This window comes from Cynara cardunculus (assembly GCF_001531365.2).
Source record: "Cynara cardunculus var. scolymus isolate 2C chromosome LG 1, CcrdV1, whole genome shotgun sequence".
In the NCBI taxonomy this organism is placed as follows: Eukaryota; Viridiplantae; Streptophyta; class Magnoliopsida; order Asterales; family Asteraceae; genus Cynara; species Cynara cardunculus.
The window spans coordinates 49,720,278-49,741,684 of NC_037528.1; the positions used below are offsets into that span (position 1 = coordinate 49,720,278).

Below are 21,407 nucleotides of genomic sequence, written 5' to 3' on the forward strand. Positions count from 1 at the left end.
GGCAAGATCATGGTATAAGATTCGGTATGGCTAACAGAGCTATTGTCAAAACAATGGAGTCCCTAGTAAACCTTAGAGCCAAAAGCGATTTTGAGATTGCTTTAAGGTTAGGCATTGAGAGATTGTCCTGCGCTCCACCAGATGAAGATTTTCAGGGCCTGCAGGAGATACGTTCTGCTTCAGTCTTGACTCAACCTGAACTCGGACTTGTTTACAAGAATGAGTTTGGGGTTAAAAAGTTCTTTAGAATGTCTGAAGCCTTCAAGTATTCAACATAAACACTTGAATGGTTTCAGAAAAATATTAGAGACAGACTGGGCAGAAGCCACGTGCCGAGGGAAGAGGGAAACCATCTCATTCAGGAAATCTCAACGGTGATTGCATACAGAAGATTACTCCTGCGCTTTAGAGAAATATACTCGGGTAATCCTTGAAGAGATGGATTTTTTGTTTATTTTTGCCTTGATGTAAATTTGCTTCCAGACTTGTACAGAAAATTCGTCATCCAATGAAAATTTGGAATTTGATGTTTTTCTTATAGATTAGTGTCTGTTCTTCATATGTGATTAGATTAGACTTTGTTATTTCATTACTTAGGGGGAGATTGTTAAACCCCATAATGCAAAATGTAAAAAGTAATGAAAAACAATAAGTGATGAAGAACCAGAAGACCGATGAAGATATCAAGGCAGAAAAGTCTAAGTCTGGATCGATGGACAGACTAACCAGAGGATCGATGGAAAGACCAACCATCGGACCGATGGATGAAGTTCAACCAGCAGACCGATGGACGAAGCGATGGAAAGTATTCTCATCGATACAATAGATAGACAAACACTTAGAAGATTTTATAAGTGATTCATCCAAGCATGAAATGAAGACTTGAAGATAAGGATGAAATTATCGTATCGATAATGACAGCTGGAGATGACAAATCAACAGCTGGAATTAAAGTTTATCTTGTTAATAATGCTTATCTATGTAAAAGATAAACATTATCTGATAGCTAGATTATTTGCTAGAAAGTAGCAATAGATAGTTATCTTAGTATTAGCCAACTAGTATAAATAGATGATTAGATCTATTGTAATGCACGAGAGAAAAAGGCTTTTACTTTGTGTTTTTACGTTTCATTATTTTAAAGTAAAACCTTTGAAGCTCAAAACTGTTCTTGAATATTCATATTTTTATTCTTGAGTCTTCATAACTTTCTTCGTAAAATCACTATAATTTGGTTATTCATAACTAGCTTATTAGTGTTATTGAGAGATCTGGGATCAACAATTAAGCTCTCCTTAAGAGCTTTCACTCAATTTGAATGTACAAAACATAATGCCTACCACTAACAACTTTTTCCCACTTAAAGGAAACTATCTCACGCACTTTATTCCACCGAAGAGTACCAAAAATACCCTTCTCTTATTTACATTAACATCTAAGACCCTTTAACTATTTACTTTTTAGACCCTCCTCTTGTAAGTAAAACGAATAGGAGGCTTACCAATACCTCCCTCCAAAACTTTCACCTTGTCCTCAAGGTTACTGTTGGGAAACTGTTGAATCAAAGCTTCTAAATTTTCCGAAGTAGCTTCAAAATCTGATAACCCCTTCCATTTAACCAAAACTTCTAAGCTTCCTGGGTCACCTTGCACCATTGCTCTTGCATCTAACAGAGATTCAAGTTCCACTTGTAGTACCATCTCTTCAGTTAATTGAGTTGGAATGTCTTTCGAAGATGCACAATTTCCCACAGCTTTTCGAAGTTGAGACACATGGAAAACAGGATGTCTTCACCCCCTTCGGTAAATCCAAATGATAAGCGACTTTACCAATCTTCTCCAACACTTTATAAGGACCATAGAACCTTGCCAACAATTTTGGGCTGTTCCCTTTAACCAAAGGTACGGTCTCAATTTCAAGAACACCCACTCACCCGAAACCAAGTCCATTTCTGTCCTTTTCAAACCAGCAAGTTGTTTCATTCTGCATTTAGCTTTCAAGAGATGCATTCTCACTTCATCCCAAATCTCATCCCGATTCATCAATTCGACATCAACCGATTGGACTATAGAAGAGAAACTCTTATATCTCAATAGCGAGGGTGGATCTTGGCCTTATAACACTTTGAAAGGAGAACATTTAAGGGCTGTATGGAAAGCTGTATTATACGACAATTCAGCCCATGGTAACCATCTACTCCATTGACGAGGTCGATTTGAAATCCAACATCTTAAGTATTGTTCCAGCCCCCTGCTGACAACTTCTGTCTGCCCATCCGTCTGTGGATGATAGGCTGTGCTGAACTTCGAAGTTGTCCCTTCCAGCTTGAATAACTCTTTCCAAAATATACTTTGGAACACTTTATCACGATCAGAGATTATAGAACTTGGTATGCCATGCAAGCGTACAATTTCTTTGACAAAAATCTCTGCTACGAAATGAGCTGTAAATGGATGCTTCAGTCCCACAAAGTGAGCGTACTTGCTGAACCTATCGACCACCACCAGAATAGAGTTCATTCCTTCCGAAGTAGGCAATCCCTCAATGAAATCCATCGAGATATCGTTCCATACCGTAGTCGGAAGTGATAACGGTTGTAGCAGACCTGAAGGAGACCCACTTAACACTTTGTTTCCTTGGCACATTTCACATTCTTTCACCATATCTGACACATCCTTTCTCATGCCTACCCAGAATAATTCCGCTGCCGTTCTTTGATATTTTCTTTCCTACCCATTATGACCACCAATGGGTGTCGCATGAAATTCTTCAAATAATAAGGAAATAATCTTTGATTTCCTAGGCACCACCAATCTGCTTTTAAAGAATAACAGATTTTGCTACAACTCAAACCCTTTATGCGCACATGCATCTTCCAACAAGTCTTCTTTTATTTTCATCAAGAACTCATCTTTTTCCAGCTCTTTTTTAATATTTTCCCACTGCCTCCATGATGGTGTACTCAAATTTTAACATTCCAAGCTTTCTTCCTTACGGGAGAGTGCATCAGCAGCCTTATTTGCACTCCCCTGTTTATACACAATCGAGAGATTGTATCCCATCAGCTTACTCATCCATTTATGATATTCAGGTCCACCACACGCTTTTCCAACAAGTATTTCAGACTCTTGTTGGTCGCTGAGAACTGTAAAGTGTTGTTCTAACAAATAAGGTCTCCATTTTTTAACTGCTAGAACAATAGCCATAAGTTCCTTCTCATACGTCGACTTCTGTCGAGCTCTCGTCCCCAGCACCTGACTAAAGTAAGCCACCGGTTCGTTCTGCATCAGAACAACCCCCAAACCACAAAATCTGATGAAAAATCAAAAAGTTTAAGCACCGGAGCTGAGGACAAACTCTCCTTTAACTTTTCAAAAGCCATTTGTGCCTCCTCGGTCCAACCAAATTAATTTTTCTTTAACAAATCCGTGAGAGGACTAGCTATAACTCCATGTCCTCTAACGAACTTTTTGTAATATCCTGACAATCCTAGAAAACCTCTTAATTTCGACACTGTACGAGGCACTTTCCAATCTAGTATTGCCTTATTTTTAGAATCATCAACCTCTACTCCTTTACTAGAAATGATGTGGCCTAAATACCCCAAACGCTCCCGACCGAATTCACATTTCTTCTTATTGGCATACAATTTATAACGAGACAACAAATCAAACACTTGTCTCAAATGGCCAAGATGCTCCTCCATTGATCGGCTGTAAACCAATATATCATCAAAAAAACTAGCACAAATTTTCTCAAACAATTCTTGAAAACTTCATCCATCAGCCCTTGAAATGTAGATGGTGCATTTACTAAACCAAAGAGCATTACCTTGAATTCGTAGTGACCTTGGTGCGTCTGAAACGCGGTTTTTTGAATGTCTTCATCCTTCATACGAATCTGATGATATCCTGATTTTAAATCAAGCTTAGAAAACACTTGAGCACCATGCAGCTCATCCAACAGCTCATCTCTAACCGATATAGGAAATTTATCTACAACGGTTGCCTTGTTTAAAGCTCTATAATCAATGCAAAATCTCCAACTGCCATCTTTTTTTAACTAACAATACCGGACTTGAAAAAGGGCTGCTGCTCGGTCGTATAATTTCTGCTTCTAGCATCTCCTTTACCAATTTTTTGATCTTGTCCTTTTGATAATGAGGATAGCGATAGGGCCTTACATTAACTGCATCTCCCTTACATTAACTGCATCTGTAACCTCTTTCAAAATAATCCCATGCTCCTTGCCTCTCATCGGTGGTAACCCCTACGGCATATTAAACACATCATCAAATTCTTTCAAAACAGTTTGTACCATTAGTAAAACTTCTTGGGACACTTCACTAATCAACATACAAGCCCCAAACTCCACTAGCACTGCTTGACCTTCCTGTTGGATTAGTTTTCCCATAGCCTTCAATGAAACTAAAGATTTACCCAAAGCTGGATCACCTTTCAATGCCACCGACTTTCCTCCGACAGTGAACTTCATAAGCTGCTGCTTCCAGTTAGTATAGGTTGCTCCCTACGTTGGATGTATCCCCAAAATCACATTACTACTACCCAATTGAATTGGCAAAAAATCCTCGGCAACATCCACACTTTGCACCGTCAAAATAACATGTCTACAAATTCCATCTCCCATCACCTTATTCCCCGTCCCCATCGTTATCGTATATTTCTTTGTTTTATTGACCTTGAGATTCAATTTTTCAACAATCTCTTTCGAAATGAAATTGTGCGTTGCACCGCTATCGATGAGGATTACAACCTTTTGGTCTTCAATGAATCCTTCCATTTTCATGGTTTTAGGATTCGTTAATCCCACCACCGAGTTAAGATGAACCTCCACTTCCTGACCCACCTCGACCACATCAACTGCGTCTAACGCTGTATTTTCGTCATTATCGTCACCCGATTCAATTATTTCTTCTTCCTGAATCAGCAGAACATTCAATTCTTTCTTCTTACACTTATGGCCCGGTGAATATTTCTTGTTGTAGCGATAACAGAGGCCCAAGGCTCGCCTCTGTTGTACCTCCTGATCGAACAATCTTCTGCACTCAGATCCCGCTCTGTTTGTTGAATTAGCCGTCCTATTCGAATTATTCCCTGAATTAGTACTTCCAGAGATACTCATATTACCAGCAAACATTGACAACGATTTCTTCGATCTAGAGATCGATCTCTCCTTTGCAATCACAACATTCTTCACTTCAATTTTCATTGCTATTTCCATCGCTTCCTCTAACGTTACTGGATTTAGGAGACGCACCTCTACCTTGATTGAATTCTCCAAACCGTTTATGAATTGACTCATAAACACTTCCTCCGGAATTCCTTCTTACGGTGCAGCTAACTCTATGTATTTCATCTTATATTCCTCCATCGTGCCTTCTTGTTTAACGGCCATAAATTGTTCTCACAGAGTTCCTGTCGCCGTTGATCGAAATTGACGCAAAATCAGTCTACGAAGATCCTCCCAATGCAAAATTGGATGACGTCTATTCTCCCATTGCAACCATTTCAGAGCTGCTCCTTCAAACGCCATGAAAGAAACGTCAATTTTCTCCTCCTGTGATAATCGGTTCAGAGAGAAATAACGTTATGCTCTGAGAACCCAACCATCGGGATCGCTTTCGTCAAACGCTGGTATTTCAAGTTTTCGGCCTTTCACAGCTAGGAATCGACTCGATTCCTTCTTCGATCTTCCTGATTCATCCGCATCCTCTCCATCTGATGAACCTGTCGAATTCAATTTACTAGCCACCTCGTTGCTTAATTTCTCAATTTGCTGTGCAATTCGCTCCAAACTTTTCTCGATTGAACCGACGCTGCTTTCTAAATCTTCAATTCTTGTTGCCGCAGTCCTTGTCGCCATGGCTGGATCTTACCGCTCTCATACCAATTTGATGTAAATTGGTAACAATTGAAAGATTGTACATTGAAATGGAAACAAAAAATGGTAGGTTCCAGACTTTCGAGAGGTCTGGTTCTCTCCCTAAGAGCTTTCACTCAGTTTGAATGTACAAAACAGAATGCCTACCACTAACAACTTTTCCCCACTTAAAGGAAACTCTCTCACGCACCTTATTCCACCGAAGAGTACCAAAAATACTCTTCTCTTATTTACATTAATAACTAAGACCCTTTTAACTATTTAGACCCTCCTCTTGTTAGCAAAACGAATAGGAGGCTTATCACGTAGCTGGTTGGATGGCTACCCTATAGGATTTGCCTTTCAGTTTTAATGAAACCTTCTTGTCGCATAGCAGTCCTGTGGCAGCTCTCTACTTTAACCATCCTGCTTTTATACGATGTGTTCGTCTTTGTCGACTTCTTCAGTGACATTCTTTCCATTCTTTGTATTCTACAAGAGTTGTGGATGAGCTTGCTGATAAACTGATGCTACTATAATGTTTATATGTTGCTGTTTTAGTTGTAGAACCGTTCATAGATGTTCCGATTATTTACTACAAATCAACTCACTTTTCATTTATGCAGACAAAAACAAATTCCATAGCTTGGAATCCAATGGAGCCCATGAACTTCACTGCGGTAAGCACCATATGAATCCCACACCCACAAACCAATAAAATCATAAAACAAATAGAAAAACATATTACAAGAATCAAGAAAATTGAACAAACAACTTTTATGGAATCTTTATTCTGGTGAACTAAAACTTGCAGGCAAATGAAAATTGCAACTGTTACAGTTTTGATGCAAGAAAACTGGAAGAAGCCAAATGTGTGCACAAAGATCACGTGTCTGCAGTGTAAGAGAGCTACTCTGTTCTTTGTAAACCAATATCTATTTATGTTTCAGACGGTGACCATTAGGTTGTGTTAACTTTGCAGTTTGGATATTGATTACTCACCAACAGGTCGTGAATTTGTAACTGGATCTTATGATAGAACAGTAAGCGTCTTTTTGGTTGTACATTGCACCCCGTTAATTGGCGAAAGCATTCTTCTACTCACACGACTTTTGTAGGTAAGGATTTTTCAATACAATGGTGGACATAGCAGGGAAATATATCACACTAAAAGAATGCAAAGGTATTGCCCCTCTCTCTCTGGGCCTGTTTGTTAGCAGCTTAATGGTGTTTGGTAGTGGCTTAATGATATAGAAAGCGGCTGGGGAGCTTTATGCTTAAAGACGAGTTTTTTTCCCCAGACCTATCCCTCCCAATAAAAAACACGCTCCTTCCATCCATGGAAAAATCCTCTCAAACAAAACCCTCCCAATATATACAGACAAGGCTTTATCCATAGATCCATACAAGACTTAATGGAAAACCAACCAAAGAACCCCCAAGTTCTCCTGTAACATGTTTCCATTTATTATATCTTTTTTTATTATTCACATGATAATACTGACTTTTCGATATTATTTCAGGGTGTTTTGTGTTAAGTTCAGTTGTGATGCAAGTTATGTTATCTCGGGTAGTGATGACACCAATCTTCGACTTTGGAAGGCTAAGGCATCCGAACAACTTGGTGTTGTAAGTTTAATTATCCATCAATGTTATTATATAGAAAGAGCATGGTTTGGTTTCATTTTCATCAAACTGGCTTTGTTGTTATTAATGGTATTATGTGTATGGTGGTCTATTATTAAAGCATGCGATTTTGTACTTTGTGTGCAGATTCTACCACGAGAACGCAAGAAGCACGAATATATGGAGGCTGTGAAGAATCGTTACAAGCACCTTCCTGAGGTCAAACGTATATTGAGGTATTATATATATATATATATATATATATATACATATGTATATATATTTTCTTTATCAAATAGCTGCAATGTAATATAAAACTTAAACAAGATGATGGTATAATGAGATGATTTTGGTTGATGCAGGCATAGGCACTTGCCAAAACCAATATACAAGGCGGGTTTGCTTAGACGTACTATGGCTGATGCGGAGAAGAGGAAGGAAGACAGGAGGAGAGCTCACAGTGCCCCAGGAAGTTTGATGCCAAGGAAGTCCGTACGTAAAAACAGAATTATTCAAGAAATTGAATGAATTTTGTTTTGAGATGATGATGTATTTTGAAGACAACTTCCTTTTAAATGGTAATACAATCAACGTACTTTTAAATGTGCCTTGTTATTCTTTCATGTTACTCTTTTCTTTTACCTGCCTTTCTATCATGTGTTTTTATTTCTGATTACTAAAACTTGATCTTTTGGTCGAAAAATCCTATTTTAAAAACCATTTTCCAGGTCGAGAGTTTTTGTGAAAACGACTCTACACATCAGGGTAGAGGGAAGGTTTACGAACATCCCATCTTTCCTAGACCTTGCTTTGTATGAGATTTTTTGGGTTTGTATTAGTTTTCGTCTGTGATTCCTTTGGTTTCTTCTTAGTTGGTAAGTACAGTGCTGCTGTCAAACACTAAAGGGCCGTTCGAGTAAGTGTTTATCGGTAAAACGTATTTTGAGAACATTTATTTTGGTATCTGAGATGTGAAATATCAAATATTTAAATGCTCAGATTACCGGTTTTAACCATTAACAAGTTACAATGTTCACATGGCAAATGATATGATATACAACTCGGTATTTTTATTGATGTGGTCATTAATTTGAAATTTTTTACATAAATTTTGTTGTATATATAGGCAACTTTTTTTGTAAAAGAACAAGTTCAATAATGTTCATTATATATATAGAGAGAGAAAGAGAGGTCCAGGAGAAAACCTCAAAAAAAAATAATAAATGAAAAACTAAGAAAAAAAATCTAATAATCATTAGATCAAGAAAATGAAAGGTATAAATTAAAATGATATATTTGTAAATAAAAGGGAATGCAAGTTTATCTAAGAAAGACTTTAATGTTCTTTCTGGTGAAAATATCTCATTTGAATTGTGGATGCATCACAAGAGTTTTGATGGCCAGCACGCTCGGGCCGCATAGAGCAAACCCCTGTGACCCGTTGGCTTTGAGTTTCGACCAACCCTAAACCCTAAGGCTTCTCATTTGGTCGAATTTTTTTCTCTCTCTAGAATTTTCTGTCTCTAGAATTCTCTCTCTAGAGTTTTGAGTTTTTGATTCGTTCGCATCCTTCTTGATTTCCATGGAAGATCTTCAACCTCCTATGAAGAAATCTATGCATAGGAAGACAAGGAAAAATCATTTTCCTAATATTAGAAGTCCAAATAACAATCGAATGCTCATGAAGAATGGCCTATCTTTTCGATGCAACCGAATGATTCGTATGAGAGAGAATGGAAAATCAAAGAAACAGTTTATTGCGCAAGACACGGATTTCTCCAATCAATTCTTGATGTGTTTCTAGTGAAGAAGAAGCTCCGAAGGTTAGTTGTAATCCCCTTACTTTTTCTGTTGAATCTAATGTGTTTTGTGCAGGTTTGGAGGATTTAGATGGAAAAAATGGAAAAAAGGATCGCTTACAATCCCTTCGGTCTTGGAAAATTGTCGTGGAGGACGCTATACTGAAGGGATAAAAGATAAAGACAAGTCTGAAGCTGCTGGCGAATCGCTGGTTCCTCCATCTGCTATGAAGCACTCACGTGAAAGGAAAATCTATTCTGGAGAGTCTATGGTTAAGGAGAAATCTACTGCGGTTGAAAGCAATGTTCTTCTGGCCAAAACTCATCTGCCAAACTCAGATATTTCTATGGAAAAAGGACAAGAAATGGAAGAAAGAAGTGTTCTTGTTGATGGATCGTTCGCTAAGAATTTTCAGAATATTAATCCTGTAAGTCCTGGCCTTTCTGCTGCTATCTGTAAGAATCAAGTATCTCCTACTCATGCTTCACGCCATTGTGGAATGTTGCTGAAAAAGAAAAGATTGGAGACTCGGGAGGTTTCTGGAAAAAAGGTTGAATATGGTTGAAGACTTGCCAGAAAAGTCCCTAGTTCTATCGCCAACGAGTATCCAACCGGTGATGTATTTTGGTAACTTCCTATGTTCCGAAAATAGGGACGATTACATTTCCTTATTCTCGAAGGATAAGGAGGAAAAGATTGTGAGCTGGTTAAGGAAAGATCGAGGCCGCGTATGGAAGCCCACGTGGATCATTTGAAAATTCAAAATAGCAACGGTCGTATTATTCTTAGTGAAAAGATGAGCATGGAGTCCCCACGTAATGCTACGACCGTTGAACTTAATGCATATGACTTATCCACTTCTGGGAAAAATGGTGAGGTGGCAACATGCATGGAGATGGAGGAAGATGAATGCCATGTTGTTACTGGACATGCCCCAATAGATATTTCGTCCAATGGACTGATTCAGCTGGACTCAATGATGGAAGATTCTGAAAATGTAGATGAGTCTACGAAAATTAAAGGCCGAATAATTTACGATGACTTACAGACTGCCTCTATAAATGAAAAGGAAATGATCCCAATTCATAATAATAATTCCTTTGTGTCAAGGCCTGCTGATTTTAAGCCCAAGGATAACTCCCAAGTTAATCCTTCCCTGGTGGACGGGATTCAAACAAGTCCAAAGTCAACTGATGGACAACCTTCATCCTCTATATATGGTCTGAATGGAAGCCCAACTGGAATGCAATATGGTCGCAACCCAAAACGCCAATTAAAATTTGATAATGCAAAACATGCTTCCCTTCTCGGTCCGTCACCAATTAGCCCATGTAAGTTTCCTTCTTCGGCTCCCCCCCCCCTAATGTTTCAAAAAGTTTTCAAAAATCTCCCCTGGACGTTACTGTTTCTAAACTGAATTTTCCTATGTCTTCTCAAAACCCCCGCCCCCAACCCCCAACCCCCCTTTACATGCTACTGTGTCTAATTTGCCGTTTAATGATAATCTTGCTGCTAGTTCTTCTTTAGTTGAAAAGTCTAAAATACAAAAATCTAATGCTTCAAAAAGCCAAAAAACCCAAAATGTTTCTTCTCCTTTTTATGCTAATTCTAGCCTTTTTCAATTCCTTCTAGCCCAAATTTTCTTAAAGCCCAAAAGGATGGTAAAATGAATTTCAAAACTAAAACCGTTTGGAATGGTAAATATATTAATATTCTTCCTAATTCGTTTGCTCATGTTATTAGTAGTTCAAATAAGCATGCAAATGATTTTTTTTGTTTTATTCCTAATATTAGCGAGAATGTGAACACCCCTATTGATATTCCGGTCTCGGTTGTTAAAAAAAAGTTGTGCAACGTATGCTAAGACCTTATGTTGATATTTCTTTGGTAAAAGAACTCCCATTTCCAGTTGTCTGATATTATGCATAAAAAATGTGGTCTCAATATGGAATTGAGGATGTTCTCTTGAATGGCCATGGAATTTTCTTGTTCAAATTCAGTTCAATTGATGGTATCCAAAAGGTTATTGATAATGGCCCATGGACCTTTAAAAAATATTCCTATATTTATTCAAAAATGGAGGCCGGGACTTAATTTGAATTCCAATCTGCATGATAAAATTCATATCTGGGTTAGAATACATGATATACCATATGATGCTTGGAATGATGAGGGCCTTAGCCATATAGCAAGTAAAATTGGTATCCCCCTAACTATGGACTCATGGACTATTAATATGTGTAAGTATGCTGTTGGAAAATCTGCATTTGCTCGCGTCTTGCTTGAGGTTCCTTTTAGGGATAGTTGGATTGATGAGGTCAAAGTCCGTATATCTGACCCTGACACTCTTGACATGACATTATATTCTCTGCGTGTTGAATATGAATGGAAACCCCCTATATGTACTAATTGTCATATCTTTGGTCATTCTGATTCTACATGTCTTCATGCTATAAATAAGAATGATATGAATATGAAACCTTCAAATGAGCAATCCACTACTGGAAAGAAAGTTATAATAGATAGTGAGGGATTTTAGACTCGTGTTCAAAAGCAAAACCAAAAGCCAAAGGCTCCGACACCGCTTGCGCGGAAGGAATATAAGAAGGAGACACGTCCCCCTGCACCAAACGGGAAGAAAGCTGTTGAAAGGAAAAAGGAACAGATGTTGGCCGCCCCACGTCAAGAAGCTCAAAAGGCGCAAAGATCGAGCCCCTCCCAAGGGGTCCCCCCTATTTCAATTCCCCCCATGGGTTTAGTCCCTAGCCCCTCGCCCTATCCACCTCGGCCACCCATCCTTTCCCATCTATCCCCTAAGCCTTCTATCACACCCCCTCATCCCAAGAAGCAATCCAAGGCTCCCTCTCCCTCCTCTAATCGGTTTTCTGCTCTTGTTGACCCGTCTTTTCCTAAAGACCCTGGGTTTTCCTCCTCCTCCCTCCCTCCTCTGCCCCTCTTGATACCGAGGATGATCTCCTTGATCAGGATGACCTCCTTGATCAGGATGACCTCTTTGGTGAGGTCGATATGATTGAGGTTGAGTCGGACAATGGCGACACCGCCTGATTCCTTGCCCATGATCTTCATCTTCCCCAGGTTGATCCGATGACATGTTAGGAGCCCGAGCAGATGGACTCCACCCCCTCCCTTGTTTCCCAATGACGAGCTTTGCCTCGTAGAATACCCGAGGTCTCTGTAATCTCTCCCATCAGAGAGCCTTAAGAGATCTCATTCGGGATTCTAACCTTCAAATCTGTGCTGCTCTTGAGTCTTGCGCCCCTGTGTCTAGTCTTCCTCCCATCTATGAGAGAGTATTTGGAGATTGGCCCTGGACCTCTAATGGCTCCCTTTGCTCTAGAGGTACCCGTATCATTATCGCATGGAACCCCGTCCATGTCGACATGATGCTTTTAGATGCCACCTACCAGGTGATGCATTTTCAGGTCAAGATTTGGGACTCCTCTAAGATTATATACCTTTCTGTTGTGTATGCGGATAATTACCATATCGCTCGTCGCTAGTTATGGGCTTCTCTTAAGGGTCATAAGCATGTCGTTAAGGACACCCCATGGTTCATCATGGGAGATTTCAATGTTTCCCTTGACCCGAAGGACAGCTCCTCTAGCATCTCGGGCCCTAATCGTGGTATGGAAGATTTTCGTGAGTGTGTCCGTCACCTTGAGGTTGAGGATATCAATTTCAAAGGCCTGTACTTTACCTGGACTAAAAAACCCCAATGGCACGGGAGGTCTTCTAAAAAAGATTGACCGTGTCTTAGGCAATCTTCACTCCCTCGCTCATTTCCCTTCTGCTTCTGTTGTCTTTCTCCCCTATCGGTCCTCGGATCATAGCCCAACGGTCCTCACTCTCTCGTCTCATTCTCCTCGTAAGCCCAAGCCTTTCAAGTTTCCTAATTTTCGGTCTTACAAGGAGTCTTTTTTTAAGACTGTTGTTTCCTCTAGTTGGTGCCCTGATCTTACCGGTCATGAGATGTATAAGATTTCCCAAAATCTTAGAAATCTCAAAGGACCTCTTTGTAAGCTTCTTAATGATCAGGGTAACCTCTCCTCCAAAGTGTCTAAGTTACGGCTTGAGCTTGATAGGATCCAGATTGCTCTTGATAGGGATCCTAATAATAGGGCCCTCCAAGAGGAGCACTGTGGCTATTTATCTGCCTATAATAGTGCTTGCCTCGATGTGTAGCGGTTCATAAAGCAAAAATTCAAGATTAATTGGCTCCGGGAAGGAGAGAAAAATTCTTCTTTTTTCCATAAGTCGGTCAAGAGTCGTATCAGCCGGAATCATACTGATACCATACAAAATGCTGACGGTCTCTGGGTGTCTAATGATGAGATTCCACATCTTTTTGTCTCTCACTTCAAAAATTTCCTCGGTACCTCTCAACCCTCCCTTCTTATTCATAATCCTACCTTCCTCTTCACTAGAAAGCTTAGTGCCAATCAAGCCGCCATGATGTTTGCTCCTATCACCGACTCCGAGATAAAGCAAGCCCTCTTCCAGATGGGAGACGATAAGGCTTCGGGGCCTGACGGTTTCACTTCCAAGTTTTTTCAAAGCCGCTTGGAGTATAGTTGGCAAGGATGTGTGCTCCGCCGTTCGTGAGTTCTTCATGTCTGGTGAGCTCTTAAAGTCGCTTAATAGCACTATCTTGGCCTTTATTCCCAAGTCGGCTGCCCCTTCTCGTCTGACCAATTTTCGTCCTTTTGCTTGATGTAATGTCATTAGCAAGATTATTGCGGACCGCATCAAAGATCATCTCCCCTCCCTGGTTGACTTAAACCAGTCTGTGTTTATCCCGGGTTGTCTTATTACTAATAATATTCTTCTCGTCTAAGAGCTCAAGCGTGCCTATCATAAGCAACGCCCCCCGCTGTGCATTTAAAGTTGATACTCAAAAGGCTTATGATACTGTTGATTGGCATTTCATTTGCGCTGCCCTTTTCGGCTACGATTTTCCTTTACCATGATTAAATGGATTATGTCATGTGTTTCCACGGCCTCTTATTAGGTCAGTATTAATGGAAACCTCCATGGCTTTTTCAAGGGGGGCAGTGGCCTAAGGCAGGGTGACCCTCTTTCTCCCTATCTCTTTACTCTGGTCATGGAGGTCCTCAATCTCTTGACTTCAAGAAAAATCAGTGAGATGGGCACCTTTTCTTATTATCAGAATTATGAGGAGCAAAAGATCACCCACCTTTGCTTTGCTAATGATTTCCTCATATTCTGCCATGGTGATAGTGACTTTGTCCGTGCCATAAAGGATTCCCTTGATGAGTTTTCTGGAGTGTCTGGCCTCTTTCCCAGTCCGGCCAAAAGCGAGGCCTTCTATTGTAATGTCGGTCAGCACACCAAAAACTTGATTCATTCTATTATCCAATTTCTGGAGGGTTCCCTCCCGGTTCGTTATTATGGTGTCCCCCTCATCACTACTCGCCTCTATCATCAGGATTGTAAGGGCCTTGTTGACAAGGTCAAATCCAGATTTAATGACTCGAAGAATAAGTCCCTTTCTTTTTCCGGTAGGCTGCAACTCATTCTCTTGGTCCTATCCTCTATGTAATCTATTGGGCCTCTATCTTTGTTCATCCGATTTCCATCTCTAAGGAGATTGAGCAGCTCATGCAGAGCTTTCTTTGGTGCCATGGTGAGCTTAAAAGGGGAAAAGCTAAGGTCTTCTAGAAGACCGTTTGCCTTTCCGAATCTCAAGGTGGTCTTGGTATTAAGAGCCTTTCCAGCTGGAATCTTGCCCTCATGGCCTCCCACACTTGGAGAATCCTTACCAATAAAGAATCTCTATGGGTTAAATGGATCCACTCCTACAGGCTTAAGGATCGAAAATTCTGGGATGTCCCGATCCGGAACGATGTTGGTTGGGGCTGGAGGAAGATCCTGGGCATGCGAGATAAGATAAGAGACTTCATTGTCTCCCAGATTGGCCATGGCGCTTCCACTTCCGCCTGGTATAATAACTGGCACCCTGCTGGTCCCCTTTACCAGCAAATTTCCTCTCGAAATATCCTTAATTCTAATCTTTCTCTCTCTGCCTCTGTCAAGGATATCATTTTCCAGGGTAATTGGACTTGCCCCCACCTGAGGGACAGTCCCAACCCTCTAATCCGTAACTCTCCCCATCCTGTCCTAAACCCGGCTGTTCCTGATAAACTCCTTTGGAGAACTAGGGATGGCCATCTCACTTCTTTCTCCGTTCATGAGGTCTAGCTCTCCCTCCGTCCCAATGAGCATGATGTCCCCTGGCATCATATGGTCTGGTTTTCCCAAAGAATTCCCAGATATGCCTTCATCCTGTGGGTTTCCTTCAAGCAGCGTCTCAAGACGTATGATAAGCTTTGGTTTTGGGAGGCCCACTCCAACCTGTCCTGTGTGTTTTGTCATAATGGGCCTGATTCGCATTCACATCTCTTCTTTGAATGCCCGTTCCCTAATTAGGTTTGGAATGACTTAAAGCCCAAATTGAACCTCACTGGTATCCCGGATAACTGGGCTGATATTATTGGTATGCTTCAGAAGCCACCAAAGGAAAGACAATCTGGTCTATCATTCGTAGATTAGTGCTTGCTGGGACCTTCTACCGCTTGTGGCAGGAAAGGAATAATCGTATTTTCAAAAATTAAAGACGATCGCATCTTATGGTGGTTAAGACTATTACCGATAATGTGCGGTCCAGGCTCCTCAGCCTGACCTTCAAGCCCTCCCCTAATGTTATCCAGGCTTGGCTTGCCTGGAACCTCCCTTAGCTGTTTGTTTCCCTTGTATTGTTGGTCTGGTTCTATGAGTCTCTTTGCTCTCTGTTTTCTTGGTGCAGTATAGGGTGTGCCTGTTTTAGGCCTCTTCTCCTGCCCTTGTGGTTCCCCCGTTGCTTCCCGGTCTTTGCTTGGCTGGGTCTTTCCCTTGTGGTGGGATTCTTTCTCCCCCCTTTCTCTCTCTCTATCTCTTTCTCCTTTCTCTCTCCCCCTTCTTTCTTCCTTCCCTTTCTTCCTCTTTCTCTCTCACTCCCTTTCTCTCCCTCTCCTCCTCTTCTTTCTTTTTCTATCTTCCCCTTCCGGGGCCTTGATTATTCTGGTGGATGTGCACCCGAGTGCGTATTTGGCTTGCTTTTAGCGTTTAGTGTTTTCTCTTGATCTAGAGGGGTCTCCCCCTCCCTATATAAAAACCATAAACCCTAAACCCTAAACCCTCATGATATCCCCTATGAAGCCTGGAATGATGAGGGTCTTAGTTACACATATTGGCAGTCCAAGAGTCCATAGCAAGGGTTTAGGGTTTTTTTTTTGATAGGGAGGGGGAGACCCCTCCAGATCAAAGCAAAACACTAAAACGCTAAAAGCGAACAATAACGTGCGCGGGTGGGGGCGAACCACATCCATCAGAATATCCAAGGCACCCCGAGGAGAAAGGAGGAGGAAGATAGAAAAGAAGAGGGAAGAGAGAGAGAGAGAGAGAGAGAGAGAGAAGAGGAAGGGAAGAAAGAGAGGAGGGGAGAGAGAACAGAGAAAGAAAGAGAGAGAGAGAGAAAGAGGGAGAAAAAGAAAGACACCAACCACAAGGGAAGGGCCCAGCCAAGACCGGGAAAGCAACGGGGACACCACAAGGGCAGGAAAAGGGTCCTAAAACAGGCACACCTTAGACAGCACCAAGAAAACCAAGAGAGCAAAGGAGCTCACAAGACCAGAAAGACAACACAAGAGGACAAAACAACTAAGGAAGGTTCCAGGCAAACCGAGCCCGGGCAACATTAGGGGAGGGCTTGAAGGTCGGGCTAAGATGCCTGGACCAGACATCATCAGTAATTGTCTTAGCCACCATAATATGCGATCTTCTTTTGTTTTTGAAGATGCGATTATTTCTTTCCTGCCACATGTGATAGACGGTCCCAACAAGCACTAATCTACAAATGATAGACCATATAGTCTTTCCTTTGGTGGCTTGCTGGAACATACCAATAATATTAGCCCAATTGTCCGGGACACCAGTGAGGTTCAGCTTGGGCTTTAAGCCATTCCAAATCTGATTAGGGAACGGACACTCAAAGAAGAGATGCGAATGCGAATCAGGCCCGTTATGACAAAACACATATGACAGGTTAGAGTGGGCCTCCCAGGACCGAAGTTTATCATGCGTCTTGAGACGCTGCTTGAGGGCAACCCATAGTATAAAAGCATGTCTGGGGATGCTTTGAGAGAACCAAACCAAATGATGCCAAAAGACATCGGGCTCATTGGGACGGAGGGAGAGCCCGACCTCATGAACGGAGTAAGACGGGCATCCCTTGTTCTCCAAAGGAGTTTATCAGGGGTAGCTGGTCGGTAAAATCCTTTACCTTTAGACTTAATGAAATTGGGCCACAAAGCAAGTATACAATACGGCCCAACGTCGTCTTTCCAAGTAATAAAGTGGTACAAGTATCGGAATATCGTCCACAGGGATTGGAGCAAAAGTTAAATAAGAKTCMAATAAAAGAAAAGATTTCAGATGAAGAAAACGAAGACTTTAGTTTGATTCCGAGTTAACACAAGTAATATAACAGAATAATAAGACAGAATAATAAAACAGAATAATAAAGCAGAATAATAAAGGTAGCACGGGTGTAAGATTTGGGGTGAAACGTAAACACAGAATCCAGCAGACAAAGTTGTGGAAGAACTAGTCCCACCATTTATCTTGAAGGTATTCCTCTCGGTGTGGTGTTCGGACCAGGGATAGTGACAAAATGGTGTTTTCAAGATATATGGCTAAACAAATCTCTTTTTAAAAATCACTCTTTCGAGCCGATTCCCATATCATTCAAGTTGGCGTGTTCTTGACAGTTCATCTCTGAATCTATCACACTTTGACACTTTTAGAGAGTGACCAACCCGTCGGGAGCTAAGTTTGAAAAACACAAATGACAAGTCTCCTTGTCGGCAACTTTCTCAAGTTTACCTCTCATATCATTCAAGTTGACGTGCTTATATTGGCTTATCTCTAAGTCCATGACACTTTAACACTTTCAAAATGATCAACTCGTCAAGAAGTGTGCTTGGTTTTATAAAACTTGAATGAAATAGTGGAACATTGTTATTGCGAAACAACGTCCACTTTCATTCGGTTTAACATTTCACCCTTTATCCTACACCCGAGCTAATGGAATTAGCTACTCATAACGGAAAATAAAAAATAAATGACGGAAAATAAAGACATAAACGTAAATTGCGTAAAGTAAATAACGAGAAAATAAATGACGTAAATGTAAATGACGATAAAATAAATGACGATAAAATAAATGACGGGAATGTAAATGACGAGAATGTAAATAGCGGAAAATAAATGACGGAATGTAAATAGCGGAAATGTAAAAGATGAGAAAGTAAATAAAGAACAAAAATATGAAGAACAATAATTAAAACTTCAAAGCTTACAAATGCTACTAATAGCTTGAGAGAGTTTTTCCACAATTGTTATGAGAACAAATTATCTATGACCTCCTCTAAAGAGAAGCCCAAGGCTCTCTTTTATACTCAAAACTCAAGCTAAAGACAAAAACATGAACATGGGTGAAAGAGAGACATGAGTGGACTACAACAAGGAGGTATCATCTCCATCATAACATGTCAACAAAAAGTATGAAAAGGGGTGAAAGAGAAACATAAGTGGACTACAACATGGAGGTATCATCATAACATGTCAACAAAAAAATATTCTTCACTTCTCTTGACAATGGCTTAACCAATAAGCACTTCTTCAAAAAGCCAAAATGGATCCAGGTAAGGCTGTTGGAATGCTGCAGTATTATAAGTCAAAAGACGTCATCTACTCCAAATTCTTGTAAAAACAAATTCATCATCATATTTAGCTCCAAACATAACAAATGGAAAATAAGGAAGTAAAAATGACTCAAGGTTGGGATAAACTAGGAAAATCTACCTATTAAACATAAGAATTGGGTACTTTAAGCATGTAATAAACCATGCTTATCAGTAGCCGGGGAAAGGACGGGAAGCGGAGAATCGCGGATAGAATGGTTAGTACTGTCCCTCAGGAGGGGGCAAGTCCAATTACCCTGGAGGATGATATATTTAACATAAGCGGAAAGAGAAAGATTAGAATTGAGAATATTGTGGGAAGAGATATGCCGGTAGAGGGGGCCAACTGGGAACCAATTATCATACCAGGCGGACGTGGAAGCGCCATCGCCAATCTGGGAGACAATGAAGTCTCTTATCTTATCCAGCATGCCCAGGATCTTCCTCCAACCCAACCAACATCACTACGAATTGGGGCATCCCAGAAGTTTCGATCTTTAAACCTGTAGGAGTGGATCCATTTAACCCATAAAGAAGCCTTATTGGTAAGGATCCTCCATGTATGGGAGGCCATGAAGGCAAGATTCCAGCAGGAAAGGCTCTTTATACCAAGTCCGCCTTGAGATTTGGGGAGACAGACGGTCTTCCACGAGACTTTAGATTTCCCCCTTTTAAGCTCACCATGGCACCAAAGAAAGCCGCGCATGAGCTGCTCAATCTCCTTGGATATGGGAATTAGAAGAACAAAAATAGAGTCCCAGTAGATTTGCATAGAGGACAGGATCGAGAGAATGAGCCGCAGCCTACCGGCAAAGGAGAGGGACTTATTCTTCCAGTCATTAAGTATGGATTTGACCTTGTCGACAAGGCTCTTACAGTCCCGATGATAGAGGCGGGTATTGATAAGGGGGACACMAAGATATCGAACCGAAAGGGAACCCTCTGGGAATTGAATGATAGATTGGATGGTCTCCTTTGGGTGCTAGGCGACATTACAATAGAAGGCCTCGCTTTTGGCCGAACTCGAAAAGAGACCAGACACACTAGACAACTCATCAAGGGAATCCTTTATGACACGGACAGAGTCACTATCACCATGGCAGAATATGAGGAGATCATCAGCAAAGCAAAGATGGGTGATCTTTTGCTCCTCACAATTCTGATGATAGGAAAGGTGTCCGTCTCACTTATTTTTCTTTTAGTCAAGAGGTTGAGGACCTCCATGACCAGGGTGAAGAGATAGGGAGAAAGAGGTTTACCTTGTCTAAGGCCACGACCCCCTTTGAAAATGCCATGGAGGTTTCCATTGATACTGACCGAGTAAGAGGCCGTGGAAACACATGACATAATCCATTTGATCATGGTGAGGGGAAATCTGTAGCTGAAAAGGGAAGTGCGAAGAAAATGCCAATTGATAACTCTCATTTTGTTAGAGTTATTTGTTGTTCAATACCTCTATTTTATTGTATCTTTGGTACCCATTTTGCTCCTATCTAGTATTTTTGGTCCAAAATATGTTAAGAGGTGATGAAAGGTCAAGAATTTAATTATTTTTTAAAAAACCCATTAGGTGTTAAGTAAACTGCCCACTTTCTGCTCACGTTCATCCTATGGCAATTTTGCATCTAGTTGGATTTGAACAAAATACAAATATTCGTTCTCTTGGATATTAATGAGATTTAATTCTAAGTTAAGATCTAAACATGGAGTTACTTAGAGGAATGGACCTGGTTAAAGCCAATAAAGACAAGGAAAGTACTCCTACATTTATTGTGATTGAAAAACCTTGTTTTCATAATTAATGGGAGTACTTTTACCTTTTGCAACCTTTCAAGGAAGAAGTGACAAGGCCAAAGATTGAAGTAGATTTGTGGTGATGGGTGGTCCTTACCCTTTGGACAATGCAGATTTTTATCCATTGGATAAAGAGTTTATCCCGGTCCCACCTTTCCCTATATATTTGAAGACTTTCTCTCAAGCTAGATAACTTCATTCCACCAGCAATTTAGCCAAGCAACCTTGGAGCATTCTCTCAAGCTTTGTAGCAGTAGAACTAGTTTAATTTCTATTTGCAATTAAAATATCGTAGTTCATCTTTTATTCTCGCCACTGTGTATTGTGTGCCCTCTGTGGGCAACAATAAGTATTTATTTTCAGTTCAAGTATTTCTTATGCATTATTCTTCTTCTGTTTATGTTATGTTTTCTAATTTCATTATGAGCTAAGCACACCTTTGGGTGTGGGTGTGAGTCAAGCTTAAGGATTTAAGGGCACACTTGG

The 21,407-nt window shown here is 40.6% G+C and overlaps 1 protein-coding gene across 1 annotated transcript in view; it reads left to right on the forward strand.

The window, feature by feature from the left end:
- Positions 1 to 8,128, forward strand: part of LOC112515188 (DDB1- and CUL4-associated factor 13-like) — a 19,418-nt gene extending 11,290 nt beyond the window's left edge. The window contains exons 11-17 of the mRNA XM_025121863.1: positions 6,507 to 6,560; positions 6,695 to 6,780; positions 6,863 to 6,923; positions 6,999 to 7,063; positions 7,404 to 7,509; positions 7,654 to 7,742; positions 7,869 to 8,128. Coding sequence (XP_024977631.1) covers positions 6,507 to 6,560; positions 6,695 to 6,780; positions 6,863 to 6,923; positions 6,999 to 7,063; positions 7,404 to 7,509; positions 7,654 to 7,742; positions 7,869 to 8,034 — 627 coding nt within the window. The 3' untranslated portion in view covers positions 8,035 to 8,128. The remainder of the gene's footprint in view (positions 1 to 6,506; positions 6,561 to 6,694; positions 6,781 to 6,862; positions 6,924 to 6,998; positions 7,064 to 7,403; positions 7,510 to 7,653; positions 7,743 to 7,868) is intronic.
- Positions 8,129 to 21,407: the final 13,279 nt, after the last annotated feature.